Raw genomic sequence first — 16,077 nt, 5'->3', positions numbered from 1 at the left:
AATAATAACTGAAGATTATGAATATAATTTTTGAGAAAAGGAAAGTACCCAGCGATTTTAAGAAAAACTTAATTATACCATTGTATAGGAGACATGTGACTGCGGTAATTATCGATGCATTAGTTTGGTCTTTGTAGATAGCAAGTTACTCAGTAATAACATACTTTTTATACTGAGAGATGCTGTAGACAAAGTTCTAAGATAAGAACAGTGTGGTCTTAGAAATGGTAGAAGATGTGTCGACCAAATTTTTAGTCTTAGGTTAATAATTGAGAAATGCCTGAGTTATCGAACACATTTGGTTTTCAGTTTTACAAATTATGAGCAAACGTTAGATTCTGATGATAGAAGAGTTTTAGTGATGATATTATCCTTGTATGGTATTTATTAAAAACAAAATTTCCCAAAATAAGTTCTCTTTAAAAAAGTAAAGAACCAAAAATGAACAAAAATATAATAAAATAATCTACCAAGCATACAACTACCACAAATCAGCTGCAATAAATCAATGAAACCCAAAGTACCAAAGTAAAATAAAATACCCAAAGTAAATTGCAAATTTTTTCCTGGCTTTTAGAAAGCATAAGGGTTTTGAACCCTACTCATGTTAATTTCTGCTCGTTTTGAGTTTGACATGGTTATTTATTGTGATTTCTGTTCGTTTTGGGTTTCATTTATTTATTGATGCTGATTTCGGTAGTTGTATGCTTGGTAGTTTATTTGCTTCTATTTTTGTTCATTTTTGGTTTAATAAAGTTTTTTACTTAAAAAAAAAAACTTATTAGGTGGAAATTTTTTTTTAAAAGTTAATTTCTGTTCGTTTTATATTAATAGTCTTTTTCAGGGAAAATTAAAATATTAGTTTCAATTTTTCCGGTTTATATAAAGAATGTATAGTTTTGCCTGCTATTTGTATGCTGGCAAAACTTTTTTGGCAATTTAAAACAGCAAAAACCCTTTTGAAAATCATGACGCAAATAGTAGTAAAAAAGTGTTTAATAGTAGTCATATATATCCTAAATTTCAACTTAATACCATTACTGTTGTTAGTTACAATAATCTTAAAAGCTGCATTAAATGTATACACACAGTGTCTTCAGGCCTGTTCAAAATCCACAATCTATGAAGGTAAAATTTCCAGATAATATTTCTGTTTTGCGGATGACAACCTGCCACCCGTGTGCAGGTTGTCAAAAGGGCATATCAGCAATATCTTCGGAACAGTTTCGTGTGGGAAATTAAAACTTACACCGCTTGTTTCGGGGGGATGGCCGTGGGAGGGGGGCTTAGTTGTCCTCCAAACATTTTTGACAACTAAAAAAGGCACTAACCCCTTCAATTTCCAATTGAATGAGTCCTTATTGAAGTTTCTACGACAAATTCTTCGATACGAATTGCCTTGTTCTAAAACCAAAAAATTAAAAAAAATACATTGTGCCAATATCTTTCTGTACTTAGGCAGCGCTATTGTGCTGCCTATGATACCAGACAAATACATTAAAGTGATTAGTGCTATGTAGGAGAATAACTCAGCTGCGGTCAAGATTGGAAATGCGGTTAGCTGCTGGTTTCGTGTTAAATCAAGAGTTAAGCAGGGTTGTGTTCCATCCCCTTTGTATGGATCATTTTGATGGATTTTGTCTTAAGGAGCACAGGTAAGGCAATGGGAGACCACGGAATCAAATGGAGAGAAAACAAATCTCCTGGGCTTAGATTATGCTGATTAGATTTAAGCATCCTAGATGAAAGTGTGAGCAAAATGAATGAACTTTTGGAGGTTTTGTGAGTTCAAAAAAGTCACTTAGGCTAGGAATACGAGAAGATGAAAAGGTGACGTTAGGTAACGAAAAGATTGATCAGTGAGACAGCTTCAATTACCTTGGTAGTATTGTTTTCAAAGACGATGGAAACAGTAAAGAAATTAAAAATAGAATAGCCAAGGCTAGGGGTGTTTTTTTTTTCACGGTTAAAAAAAGTTTGGAAGAATAGGAAGACAAGTCCGCAAATAAGATTAAAATTTTGAAAACTACAGTGATGACTGTGGTCAGATATGGCTCTGAAGCATCGGCGCTCCGAAAAGCGGATGAAGATTTGCTAGATGTTTTCCAGAGAGATTGCCTGCGGATTGTTCTGGGTACCCGGCTTACTCACCGTATTTCAAACACTAGGCTGCCCAAAAAGTGTGGTTTAATCCTGTTTTCTAGGGCTATAAATAGAGAAAGGTTGAGATGGCTAGGGCATGTTTTGCCGATGAAGGAATACATATTGCTGAATTTTGTTCTTTTCGGCGAACCGTCTAGGGCTAAACAGTTAGCAGGTCATTCGCGGTTGAGGTTGGAGGGTGTCATAAATGAAGATTTAAAGGAAATGGGAACTTCCTGGGAGGCTTTAAAGAGGGAAACATTGAATAGAGTGGGATGGAGGAGGAACATGCATAACTGTTTTGACCTCTGGTGGCTTGGTACTGCGGCGAGTTGTTAATAGTAGTAGGCGTATATGTACTTGGATCTAACGATTAAGAGCTTGGGGGTGATAAAAGTGACTTCTTTGTGACGTAAAACACATTTAAACTAAAGTTATCAGCTTTGATTTTTAAGTTTCGTGGGACAAATAATCATCCGGTAGGAAAATATTTCGTCAATTTTTTTCTTGGTGCAGATATGATAGAACGGAATATTTCTCCCAAAGCAGGGGTAGTTATGCGGGTTCAAATGGGATTATCTAATCATAATACGTGTAAGAGAGGAATAGGGTTAATTGAGTTCAGCTACTAAGCTTTGGGAGGCTATATTTTGTATTTTATGTTTTGGGAACTAATGCAGAAGACCACAATTGATTAGGATTTTTTTTTTCTTAAAATTGTCTTTTTTTGTCATTGTTAAGCAGTTAAATATTAAGTTTTTTTGTTTTTTATTCAATACGTTATCCTTAACTTACACTTAACCAGCAACTCCTTCTATGCTATGATTTTTTTTTGTTATAAATTTCAGGTTTTTATTCGTTTTATGTGAATGAATTTTGTCTAGTGTTTCTAATTTTCTTTCGCTCTATGAAAAGTAGATTTTATAAACGATTTGTGAATAAACCTGCCTATCCATCTGATTTAATGTGGACATATAATGTCTGTATAATTACATTTTTACGCGTAACTAGAAAGAGAAAAAGCTGTCAGATTCGTTTAGTAACATTTATTGTAAAAATTTTCTATGTCTGCTTAATTTAAATTTCGTTTTAGAAGTTGAAGATGCTTTACCAGTTGACAGCGAGAAGCCGTTTCATTTTCCAAACCATCATTTGTCACCGAAGCGGGGAGAGGTTCCTTTGCTTAATTTACCTAGCATTTCAGGACCATGTAAATTTGAATACGGCACCCAGGAATCCAAATGGTCCAACAATGAAGGTACATCCGAAATCGTGTGTTTTTGTTGATTGATTGGTGTTGGATAATATTTTATTTGACAAAAATAGGACAATGGGACTTAATATTAAGATTGAACTTTTGTTTTATCTTATTTGCCAAACCGTTTTTGTAGTTTTCTAAGAATCTGTTTAAATTTTCACTTGAAAGTGGTTGTGTAGGTTATAGTATTTTTCAATAAGCTTGATAAGAAGCCTTAGAATTATATGACACAATAGATAATACAATTCATGTTTATAGTGCATACATTTCTTTTTAAATTAAGAGATAAATCTGTCTGTTATTTTGATTCCAAGTTGAATTTGAAATAAGTAGAAAATTAATTTTTTGATCTGAACTGCCTAGAAGCTAGATTGAACTGCCTATCTAGCAAGAAGAAATAGTAACTCTGATTGGATTAGTTAAAAAAGGGATAAATCCTTTTAAAAGACAATGAAAAAAAAAATACCTGATATTTGCTGACGACAGTGTCACTGATTGTGTGACCAAAATATCTGGAATTTTTTTGTCATTTTTTCACTTTTTATTAAAAGGATATATCCCTATTTGAACTTGCATGTGTAAGACCTGAGTAAAACGTGACTTCCAACGTTTTTATTCAATGCCTTGCGGCGACTCCAAAAAGTATTACCTTCAACAAATGATGTATATTTAATTTGCTCTTCCTTTTTAGTTACAATAATTCCTAATATTTGTTGTAATATTTCCGATCCTTCACTTATAATTTGGTTTACCCCTCGGTATGCTTTTTGATCGTTTAAGGTTTGATTTTCCTTATTTTTTTAAATTAGAAAAGCTAATTTTAAAAGCTAGTTATAGTATCACCTTGGGAGAGAAGAGGAATCGAAATTAAAATTAGTTTTTTTTAATTCTGTAGACTTTTTAATTTTAGGTCACTTTTCACCATACGTATCTGGACTACACTTACAGGAAAATACGTCACTACTTGTTTCAATGAATCCCTCTTCGAGCGGTTTCTCAAATGGTTGTGCGTCTGAATCGGAAGGAAAAGGCCTAGCAAATCAGACAACAGGTTTGATAAGTTGCCTGCAAATTAAAAATTATAGAAAATTGGAAGGATATCAAAGAACTCATAAAAAGAAAAAGATATATAGATGTGAGGTTTGTGACAAGATATTTGCTCGAATGAATTATTTGAACCGGCACCAAAGACAGCATACGGGTGAGAAACCGTTTAAGTGTAATGTTTGTGATAAAACCTTTTCTGTTGCACAATATTTGAGCAACCACCAAAGAACGCATACGGGTGAGAAACCGTTTAAGTGCGATTTATGTGACAAGACCTTTTCTGACTCATCAAATTTGAACATTCATCAAAGAATTCATACGGGTGAGAAACCGTTTACGTGTGATGTTTGTGACAAGACCTTTGCTCAAGCAGGAAATTTGAAACAGCACCAAAGAGTACATACGGATGAGAAACCGTTTAAGTGTAATGTTTGTGACAAAACTTTTGCTCATTCATCATATTTGAACACCCATCAAAGATTGCATACGGGTGAGAAACCCTTTAAGTGTTATGTATGTGATAAGACGTTTTTTTATTTGATAGATTTGAACCGACATCAAAGAATTCATACAGGTGAAAAACCGTTTAAATGTGATGTATGTGACAAGACGTTTTCTCAAGCAGGAAATTTGAATACACATCAAATAACGCATACAGGTGAGAAGCCGTTTAAATGCGATGTATGTAAAAAATGCTTTTCTGTACTAGCTAGTTTGAAGATGCACCAAAGATTGCATATGGGTGAAAAACCGTTTAAATGTGATGTATGTGACAAGACGTTTTCTCAACCAGTAAATTTGAGTAGACATCAAAGAACGCATACGGCTGAGAAACCGTTTAAGTGTGATGTTTGTGACAAGACCTTTGCTCAGTCATCAGATTTGAACATTCATAAAAGATTTCATACAGGTGAGAAACCGTTTAAATGCAATGTATTTAAAAAATACTTTTCTGTACTAGGTAGTTTGAACAGGCACCTAAGATTGCATACAAGTGAGAAACCGTGAAGTGTGATGTTTTTGTCCAGACCTTTTTTCAAGCAGGACCGTTGAAACCACATCAAAGAATTTATACGGGTGAGAAACCGTTTAAATGTGATGTTTGTGAGAAAATCTTTACTCAAGCAGGAAGTTTGAACAGGCACCAAAGAGGGCATACGGATAAATAGCCGATTAAATCTTATTTATGTGAGAAGTGTTTTTCGCAAGCTTGCAGTTGGAATACACATCAAACACTGGATACAGGTGAATAACCTATCATATGTGATGTGTTTAGAAAAACTTTTCTGATTTTAGCAATTTTCACAGGTATCAGAAAGCGCATACAGGAGTTTCAGAAGATTGCTTTAAGACAAGCTGTATTCTCATTGGTTTGTGGCTATTGTTCTAACAACTAACTAGTAATAATCACTTTTTTTTCAATTTTTTTTTTGTGCTTAGTTTCTTTTGCAATTTCATCATCATCCTGTGGAAAGTAGTGATATATATTTTTCTTTTTTGTAACAAATGTGATGAATGTAAGAAATTCTTTTCTGCATCAATATTTTCGTATGAGCTCCAAAGAGTTCATACAGGTGAGCAACTGTTTAAAAGATAATTTATCCAATAAGTACTTGACTGGACTATTTTAACAAGCACAAAGAGTACATACAAGAGAGACACCATTTAAATGGGATTTGTGCAAAAGAGTATTTTCATTTAAGTCGGCTCTGAATCAGCATCAAACAACCTATTCTAGAAAAAGCCTCTCAGTTTATAGACTACAACAAGACCTTTGGAACAATATTGATTTTTATTTAAAGAAGAAAATTTGATGAAGAGCTGAAGCTGTTCACGTTGGCTAATTCTCATATTTAAAGTAGCACTTTTGATATTTATATAGTTTTCTGGTTATTCTATGTTTTGCAAGCTAAGCTTGTCTTTTCATCCAATGATCACACGAGCCGAAAAAGGCAAATCCTTATCTTCCGAAAAAATTTTCTCTTAAATTGATAATCTAAAAAGAAACAGAAGTTAACTTCGTCTAAAAATAAAATGCATAATAATTAGGATTTTTAAGCAACCAAAAACTTGCGCAAGAAAGCAAGATATAATGTTTGTCATTTGTTTCATTTAGTTCCACAAAAAAAAAGATTAAAAGAATCAAAAGGCTAAAGAAACGGGAAACATGGATCAATTGACAAAAACAAATTTGAGGCGCATGTGTTTTTTTTTCTTCCTTATAAACAATCCTAACTGAATTACTCCAATTTTGAAAAAAAAACCTGTAAGATAAATGTCAGCTACAGGAACAACACTTTCTTTATTGTTTTATGCAAAATGGTGTATCTTAGGACCAACGAAACCGAACCGCACAAAAAAACTGAAAACATTGTTTTGTCCATATATAATGTTCGAAAAGACCCGAAAGCTTTGTTTTTGAATGGCTGGGAAATTCTATTTGTCAGCAGTTTCATGCTGAAAAATTATATTTCATTTGAAAAATCCAATGTATGTGCATTGTCAGTTTAATATACATATGCTGATATTTATTCCTTAAAATCTTGATAAATTTTTGATTTCTTAAAATTATAAGAGTAAAGACATTTCAAAAATAAATTATAAGTTAAGTACAAATTATATTTTGGCTTTTAGAAAGCAAAGGGGTTTTGAACCCTATTCATGTTAATTTCTGCTTTTTTTAGTTTGACTCTGCTATTTACTTTAATTTCTCTTCGTTTTGGGTTTCGTTGATGTATTGATACAGATTTGTGGAAGTTGTATGCTTGGTAAATTATTTGATTCTATTTTTGTTCATTTTTGGTTTAATGGAGTTCTTTATTTTTTTTGAAAAACTTATTTTGTGGAAATTTTTTTTTAATTAATTTCTGTTCGTTTGATATTGACATAGTCCTTTTTCAGGGACAAATAAAATAACAGTTTGAATCTTCCCTGTTTTTCTGTAAGAATGTATGGTTTGGCCTGCTATTTAAATGCTGGAGAAACTCTTTAGGTAATATTTAGCAACAGTAACTCTTTTGAAAATCATGACAAATAGTTATGTTTAATTTAGTCAAAGGTTATACATCCTTTACTAGACCTGATAAATAAAAGTTAATATCATTCCCAAAATATTATATCTATGCTCTTTCACAGCCTGGATACAATTACACTCTTTTGATTCAGTAAAATTTTAAGAGCAGAAGTAGCAATAGAATTAGCTACGAAAATTTGAACTTAATACCATAAGTCAGGGCTTCCTAAACTTCTTTCATTCACGCCCCATTTATGATTGCAATTTTCCTGGCGACCCCATATAAATATAATTGAGAGACAAATAAATATTTTTGGATGATTCATTTATTAGGTGACAATATACATGTACACATGAAAATATATAGTTTTTGAATTCGTTTAGAAACATTGGTTTACCCCTCGGTATACTTTTTGATCGTTTAAGTTTCATTTTCCTTATTTTGTCAAATTTTAAAAGCTAGTTATAGTATCACTTCGAGGGAGAGGAGAGGAATCAGAAATAAAATTAGTTGTTAAAAGAAATCGTAAGGTATAGTGTTTTTTTTTAACTCTTACAAATACAGTTTTTTACAAACAGTTTTACAATCCAACCATACAGGTTGGACATGGATCAATTGACAAAACAAATTTGAAACATACAAAAGTCTAAAATAAAAAATTCTACAAAAGTTGTTTTTGTATATTTACAAAAATTACATGCCCTATTTTTCATCAAAATTGCACTTTTACAATAACGTAAATAAAAGAAAACTCTGACCATCTTAGTTCAATCGAATATATTCGAACGCTGTCGTTGGGTGGTAAATATTGAATTAAAATGAAAGGAAAAACTTTAGTGAGATGGATATGCCTGTTTTTTATTGCATAACAAATTAAATCGTGGTGAATGTTTGCCACTGCTGGACATAAGACCTCTTCAACATTTTTTAAGGATGAAATATATTGGGGTTTGATGTGTTAAAGCTCAAAAAGTAACTTGACATAAACACGTGGTGTTGCATGACAGAGGAACTTATAATGCTGTATCTGCGATTGTGGGGAATTCAGTTCTAGTTCTGATCCAGAATTTAGACAAGGGATTTTTGGAAATTGTAGTTTTAAGTTTGAATCACTCGAAAGCTCAGCATATTCCTCGTGAGCTGTAAGTGGTATGTTATCAACCTGAGTTAAATCAATACAAAACGGATTTTGAATTCAAGGTACTTTTTTGAAAACAATATTTAATATGAAATATGTACAGAACTATGTTTCTAGTGCTTTTAAGTGATCTAAAATAATTTTTGCAATATAAGTTTTACAATGATTTCTTTCTATTACAAAATTGTCGACACTGGAAAATATTTTGAAGTTTTTTTTCTATCCTATCTTTCCAAATTTTATTTTTTTATTAAAACTGTGAATTCTATCATTAGAAGTAAATATATCGCAATTTTTTTCTTGAAGACACAAGTTGAGATAGTTTAATTTCGCAAAGATATCTGACAAATAACACAGCCTAGGTAGCCATAAGTCATTTTGAAGAAAAGCAGCAAGTTCACATTTTTTTTTCGGTTAAGAATATTTCAATTCCGTCTTTTAATAGTAATATTAATGATCTAGTTAAACTCTGACCTCTTGACAACCATCTTACTTCTGCATGTAATAATGAAGTTGTATAGACGGAATCCATATTCTTACAAAGATTTGAAAATAAGTGACTGTTAAGGGCATGGCTCATAATAAAATTTATAATCTTAAGAGCATTCTGAAGCACATCGTTAAATTATGGTGCTAATTCTTTTTGCTGCAAAGGCCTCTCGGTGAATAAGGCAGTGAGTAAAAAATATATGGTCATAATGAATAGCTTGAAAAAAGGATTTAAAACCAATGATTTTCTCCGTCATCGCTCTTGCACCATCTGTGCATATTCCACAGTAATTTTTCCATTCTAGACCTTCAGCCTTTAAAAATTCATCAACTTTACAATATATGTATTTTCCAGGAGTATGTTATAAATATTTGACTTTACTATTTAAATATTTGACTTTGAAATCTATTGCGACCCCATGATTTTGCTACACAACCCCATTTGGGGTCGTGACCCATAGTTTAGGAACGCCTGCCCTAAGTCGTTCTTGGTATATTGCTTTTTTAATTAATTTTAAAGCAACATCGATTTTTTAAGGATAATGAGAAAATTACATACCTATGGGGGGTTGAACTACCCAATAACCCTAGAGATATAGTTACTAGACCATTCAGCTATGCTGAACAAAATGGCTGTAGTAAAATTTTGATTGGAAGTGTCTGAAAAATTATGAGCCAAAGAGGAGGCTGATTGCCCTCCAATCACTTTTGACTCTTAAGAGGGCCCTAGAACTTTTAATTTTCAATCAAATTAGCTCCTTTTAAATATCAATGATATTACTAGCTATGATAGAGCATCGTTCCATATGTCCTTATATGCCCAATAATTCTTATATGCCCTTTTATTTTTGCCCTTTTTCTTATATACCTGCATGCACATAGGTGTTTCGTTTATTTTAAATCTTCCTTAAACATCCCGTAAAAGACTCGAGTTAATGGCTATTGTTTTCTTGGTTACAGTAACATTAAAAGCAGTAAAAAATGAATACACACAGTGTCTTCTGGCTAGCTCAAAATCCACATCCTATGAAGGTGAAAATTTCAGATAATATTTATTTTATATGGATGATTACTTGTCCTTCGTATGCAGGTTCTCAAAAGGGTACTTCCGCAATATATTAGAAGCAGTTTCGTGTGTGAAATAGAAACTTACAACGCTTGCTTTGAGGGATGCTGAGCTAGCCAAAAGACACAACTTGCATCATAATACTACTGCTTCTACTCCTACAACTACTGCTACTATTACTATTACTGCTACTACTACTGCTGCTACTAAAGCTAAGACTACTACTATTAACTGTGCTCCTTCTGCTACAAATATATTTACTGGTGCTACTACTAAAACTAATAAACCTAAGGGTATTAAGGCGAAAATTTTGGGCAATATTGTAACTGTATTGAAATAAATCGAAACACACTATACCCATATAGGTTGTCAAGAGGACGCATCAGCAATGCTTCAGGACTGGTTGATCGTATTAAGTTGAAAATTTCATCGTGTGTTGAAGGGGATGTTGAAAAAAAGGTGCTATTTGCATACTGCTACTAATGCTACTACTACTACGCATAATTACTGAACCTTTCAACATTGCTGAAAAGATTGATGTCTCAAAATTTTGTTTGGATATTTTATATGGGAAATGATGGGCTTGGGGGGGGGCGGGGAGGGGAGGGGAGGTTTTTCTCAAATCACTTTGACTCTTAAAGTGGGCACTATAACTCCAAGTTAAAATTAAATGAGACCCATCTGAATTTAAGAAGACCACCTATTCCATATAAACCATATATGCCCCCTGGGCATAACATAAAGCCCTTGCCCCAGGGCTCTGAGGGTTGTGCCTACCCTCGAAGCAATATTATTTGTTCTTTGGACTATTTTAAACAAAATTGCCATCAGACAATTTCAATCAGATGCATTTGGTGAAAAGAGAGGTAGTTGGGACGGGGGTGCTACTTAACCTCCATCACTATTGAATCTTGAAAGGGAACCGGAAATTCCAATTTCAACTAAATGAGCTACCTCTAAAGCTTATACAACCATATCTTCCATAAGAACCTTAAATACCCCAGGGGCATAAATTACAACCCTTGCCCTCAGGCTCTGGTGGTTTGTATCAACCTCAAAAGCCTTGTTATGATATTTGGACTATTTTGAATAAAAGGACTGTCTCAAAATATCTATTGGATATATCCCAGGAAAACACTATTTGTTTGTGTGTGGGAGGGGGGGGGGGTGGCTGCGCTCTGATCACATTGAGTATCAAAAAAGGCACTAGAACTTATGATTACAAATTGAATGAGTCCCCTCCAAAGCATCTTCGACCACTCTTTTTATAAAAACCTAAAATGCCCCAAGGGAATAACTTACAACGCCGTTCCTGAGAGCTGTAGGGCGGGGGGTGTATTCCTCACAGACATAATTTCCGAAACCTTCAACTACGATGACTAAAATTGGTATCTCCAAATTTTGATTGGAGGGGTTAAGGTAAATGCTGAGCGCGGATGGGGGGGGGGGGGCTGTTGGATCTTAAATCACTTTGACTCTTAAAGAGGGAACTATAACTTCCAATTACTAATCAAATAACCCCCTTCTGATGTGTACACGACCGCCCATTCACTAAAAACCTTATATGCCCTCAAAAGATAACTTACAACCCTGTCCCCTGGGCGCTGGGGGGGGGGGAGGTGTCTCATCTCTAGAGACATAATTATATTTTCTTTGGACTATTTTGAGAAAAATCGTTATCTCACAGTTTCAATGAGATGCGTGTGGTGAAAGGAGGGGCTGTAGGAGAGTGGGGGGCTAAATGCCATCCATCACTTTTGACGCTTAAAAAGGAACTACAACTTTCAATTTTCTACCAAATGAGCCTGTTCTAAAGTTAAACAACCATCCCTTTCATTAAAACCTTAAATACGTCCTGTGCATAACTTACAACCCTTGACCCTAATCTCTAGGGTTTGTTTCAACCCCAAAATACTTGTTATATGATATTTAGACTATTTTGAATAGAATGGCTATCTTAAAATTTATACTAGATGAATTTTGCAACAATACGACGTGTATATGGGGGGGGGGCAGCTGCCCTCCGATCACTTTGACTCTTAAAAAGAGGCACAAGAGCGTCTGATTACCAATCCAAAGAGCCCCCTCCAAAGTCTATATGACCACATTTTCTATAAAAACCTTGTATGTCCACAGGGCATAACTTACAACCCTTTCCCTGAGCGCTGGGGGGATTTATTATCCTCAAAGATAAAATTTACAGACCTTTTAAATACGTTGAACAAAACGCCTATCTCAAAATTTGATTGGAAGTGTTTGGGGAAATGATGGGCGTGAGGGGTGATTTGCCCTCTGGTCACTTTCAACTAATAAAAAAGGCACTAGTCCTCTCAATTTCCAATCGAATGAACCCTTTTTCAAGCTTCTGCTACAAAACTCTATAAAACCTTATATGCCCCAAGGTCATAACTTACTACCCTTATCTTGAGGGCTATGGGGAGGGGTTGTCATCCTCAAGGACATAGTTTCCAGACATTTCAACTAAGTTGGACAAAATAGCCATATCAAAATGTTGATCGGAAATCTTTGGGGAAATGATGGTCGTGGGGGGGAGTGATTCTCCCTCCGATTACTTTTGACTATTAAATAGAGAAATATTCCTCTCAATTTCCAGTCGAATGAGACTTTTTTTAAAGTTTTTACGACAATGCTTTCTATAAAAAACCTTTTATGCCCCCCAGGCATAACATACAACCTTAGCCCTGGGGGCTTGGGGGTGTCATACTAAAAGACATAATTTCCAGACCCTTCAACTACGTTCAACAAAATGGCTATATCAAAATGTTGATCGGAAGTGTGTGGAAAATGTTGGACGTGGGGGAGGGGCATTCGGCCTCCGATCGCTTTTGACTCTTAATAAGGGCACTAGCCCTTTCAATTCCCAATTGAATGAGCCCTTTTTGAAGTTTTTACGAAAACACTTTCAATAAGAGTTTTATATGCCCCCATGGCGTAACTTACAACCTTTGCCCTGGGGGCTGTGGTGGTTTTTTATCCATAATTCCCGGAGCTTTCAACTACTTTGAACAAAATGGCTGTCTAAAAACTTGATTTGATTTGTGTGGGGAAAAGGTGGGCGTGAGAGGGGGGTTAGTTGCTTTCCAACCGCTTTTGACTGTTAAAAAGGGCACTAACCCTCTTTTCGTGTAATTTTTAAAGTTTGGCAAAATAACTAAGAAAATACAAAGAAAAATTATAACAATAATTAAGGAATTAAAACAAGGGTGATTGTCAGCTATTGAAACAAAGCCATTTTTAAAATATTTTGACTAGCAGAATAGTTTTTCAGTTGGAAAGAATGTTTTCTACCTATATTATTGATCTAAGGTGGTTTGAGCAGAATCAGGTTAATTTGAATACGGGTTTAGTTGAAATATTCAAAAACCATTGCCTGGGCAAAGAAGACACCAAATTTTGGTTTGCAGGACGAGGGTGCTAGTTGGACCAAATACCTTGTCTTCTCTATTCAGTTTATTCTCAAGGTCATCATTATTCTCAAGGGCATGAAGCACCGAGTATAACAATCAAACAGGTTCAATTTGTTGGACCCGTATACACTACAAAGACTAGTTTTTTTTCAATTTACCAAGCTGAAATCGTCCAGTCAATGGACAAAGAGGATCCTAGTACAAAAAAAAATCCCCCCAAAAAGCGTGAAAAACTTGTTTCTGAAAGATGCACGACTTGTATCTGTAAATATATCAGCCAATGTAATTCTGAGGTGCATAAAAAGTACAGATTTTTGTTACACCCCCCCCCCCCCTTTAAAAAATGGTGACTAAAAACGGCCAAAACATTTTTTGCTGATTGACTTCAAATTCTTGCGGAATTTTTTGAGGTAAGGAAAGTAAAAGTTCTCGATGGGACAGGGTTGGGGGCTCATAAATAATCAGAATAGCTTGGCTTTTCTTTTTCAATCTGAAAATTACTTCCGGAAGCCCCAGGACATGAGGGAATCTAATGTAGAAGAAAATGAGATAGGAAAGAGGACCAAAAAACTTTCTTTTTTATCGATGTGAACGTAGTGGGCCTACTTATTTGCAAAAGCTCTTGTTTGTACACCTTGATTAGCTTTTTGGTTTTATTTGATACTGTTGAGAAAAAGTATTCGAATTAAACAGTTAATATCATCAAAGCACCAATGAAATTTGCGGCTTAAGAATTTAGAACAGTCGGAGGTGGCGGTTCTACTCTTCATTGCAGTAATTTCGAACCATGTTAGGTTTGATTTGATTATGAATTTTAATTTCTGTTCTTTTTTAGGATTCATCTTTCTGTTCATAACTTTTTTCATTTTTGGTGTGATTTTTTATTTTAATTTGTGTTCGTTTTGGTCTAAATTATTCGGCTGTCCTCTGACAAAACCTAGTATTTACTAAAAAATCGAATTTTAGTTAAGAGTGGATCACGCCTAATTAGATCACGAGGAATCCAACGGTGCAAACGAAATTATTCTCCGATGCTTAGTTTCGTTTATATTACCTAGTATCTACACAGGAGCTCACCATTGTTTTCGTGTCATACCTAGTATGTACCACAGTTTATATAATTATCCATTAAGCTTATCGCAGATCATTTCTGGTCTTCGTTCTCGGTGCGAACAAAAAGCTCCTCCCACTTCTTCGTGCAGTTTTTGTCGGAGTGCAACAACGTTTTTGCGTTTTTGTCGGAACTTACTCAGATGTAGATACTAGATTGTGTCAGAGGACAGCCGCATTTATTGAAATTATTTTCTTTGTTTTCACTTTTAACTATTGCATAACTTTAATTCTAGTCTTTTTAGGCCTTAAAAGGGTTTTTACTGTCTCTAAAAAAGTAAAACACGACTGTATCAAGAAATAGGGGGACGCAGGGCTTCTTCAAAGTAAAAACAGAGAATTTTTTTTTTTTTAATGGAACGAAATCTCGAACAATCGTTGCCTGGGCTGGGATGACCTAAATTTTTGTTTAGAGGAAAAGGATTCTGGTGACCGTTATTCCCTTAGAAATAATAAAACTTAAATTTGAATTTTTAGAATTCTGCTGGAAATTCTACTGATTCAGTTAGGACATGAAACACTTAATACTACAAAAATTCTGCTTAAGGGGCTCGGGGCCCAAAAACAGCTGATCCGCTTCAAATTAAAATTCTCAAGTCATAGAGCAAAGAAAACCCCAATGTAAATAGAAAATAATTTGCTCCTAAATATGGGCCAACAAGTTTTTTGTTGAAAGGTTTAAACTTATGTTTATTAATATCTGAACCAAGATGACATATGTATGTAAAAAAAAGGTTAGATTTGAGGGATTTTCAATTTTTGGAAATTGTCAAAACATTTCTATTTTCTGATTTGAAATTTTCAAGTAGTGCTTTTTTTTGCTAAGGGAATTGCGTGTTCTTGATGGGACGGGAAAGGTGGTCAGAAATTTGCCAAAAAACTTGTTTTTATTTCTTTTATTTCGTACTTGCAACCCCAAGTAACTGATGAAAAGGCAATTTAAGGTAAATGACGTGTCCGGTGAAATTGAGGCTGGAGAGAGAATCAACAAATGCCTCCCCAACGTTAACCTGATAGCCCCACATTTAGTTCCGACAGCTATTGTCTATAGACGTTGATTTACCTTTTAATTTTATTTGTCGTTGTGTTGTTATTGATGTTACGATACATAGAAAACAACATTCCAAATAAAAATTGTTTTCAAGAGATTCATTAATCCTCTTGGCTTTAGGAGAGTAGGGGGGTGTTAACAGCAAAATAGTCATATTAAAACCCAAAATGATCAGAAATAAAGGTATACAACGATTCGAACAGAAACGATCAAAATCTAATTTTAATTAATAATTGAAACCTAATAAAATGAGCAGCAATTAAAATTAATTTTTAATTGCTATTTCCTGTGACAATTTGTGACTGCTTTTTACTTGACTTGATTATTCATTTTA

The 16,077-nt window shown here is 34.3% G+C and overlaps 1 protein-coding gene across 1 annotated transcript in view; it reads left to right on the top strand.

Moving 5' to 3' along the window:
- Positions 1-5,502, top strand: part of LOC148947967 (uncharacterized) — an 11,251-nt gene extending 5,749 nt beyond the window's left edge. Inside the window, exons 2-3 of the mRNA XM_089096053.1 lie at positions 3,236-3,400; positions 4,311-5,502. Of these exons, the coding sequence (XP_088952179.1) occupies positions 3,236-3,400; positions 4,311-5,455 (1,310 nt within the window). The 3' untranslated portion in view covers positions 5,456-5,502. The remainder of the gene's footprint in view (positions 1-3,235; positions 3,401-4,310) is intronic.
- Positions 5,503-16,077: the final 10,575 nt, after the last annotated feature.

This window comes from Artemia sp. Qi Xiang Cuo, chromosome 10 (assembly GCF_049724085.1).
Source record: "Artemia sp. Qi Xiang Cuo chromosome 10, ASM4972408v1, whole genome shotgun sequence".
Taxonomy (NCBI): domain Eukaryota; kingdom Metazoa; phylum Arthropoda; class Branchiopoda; order Anostraca; family Artemiidae; genus Artemia; species Artemia sp. Qi Xiang Cuo.
This window is presented reverse-complemented; position numbering and strand designations above follow the sequence as displayed.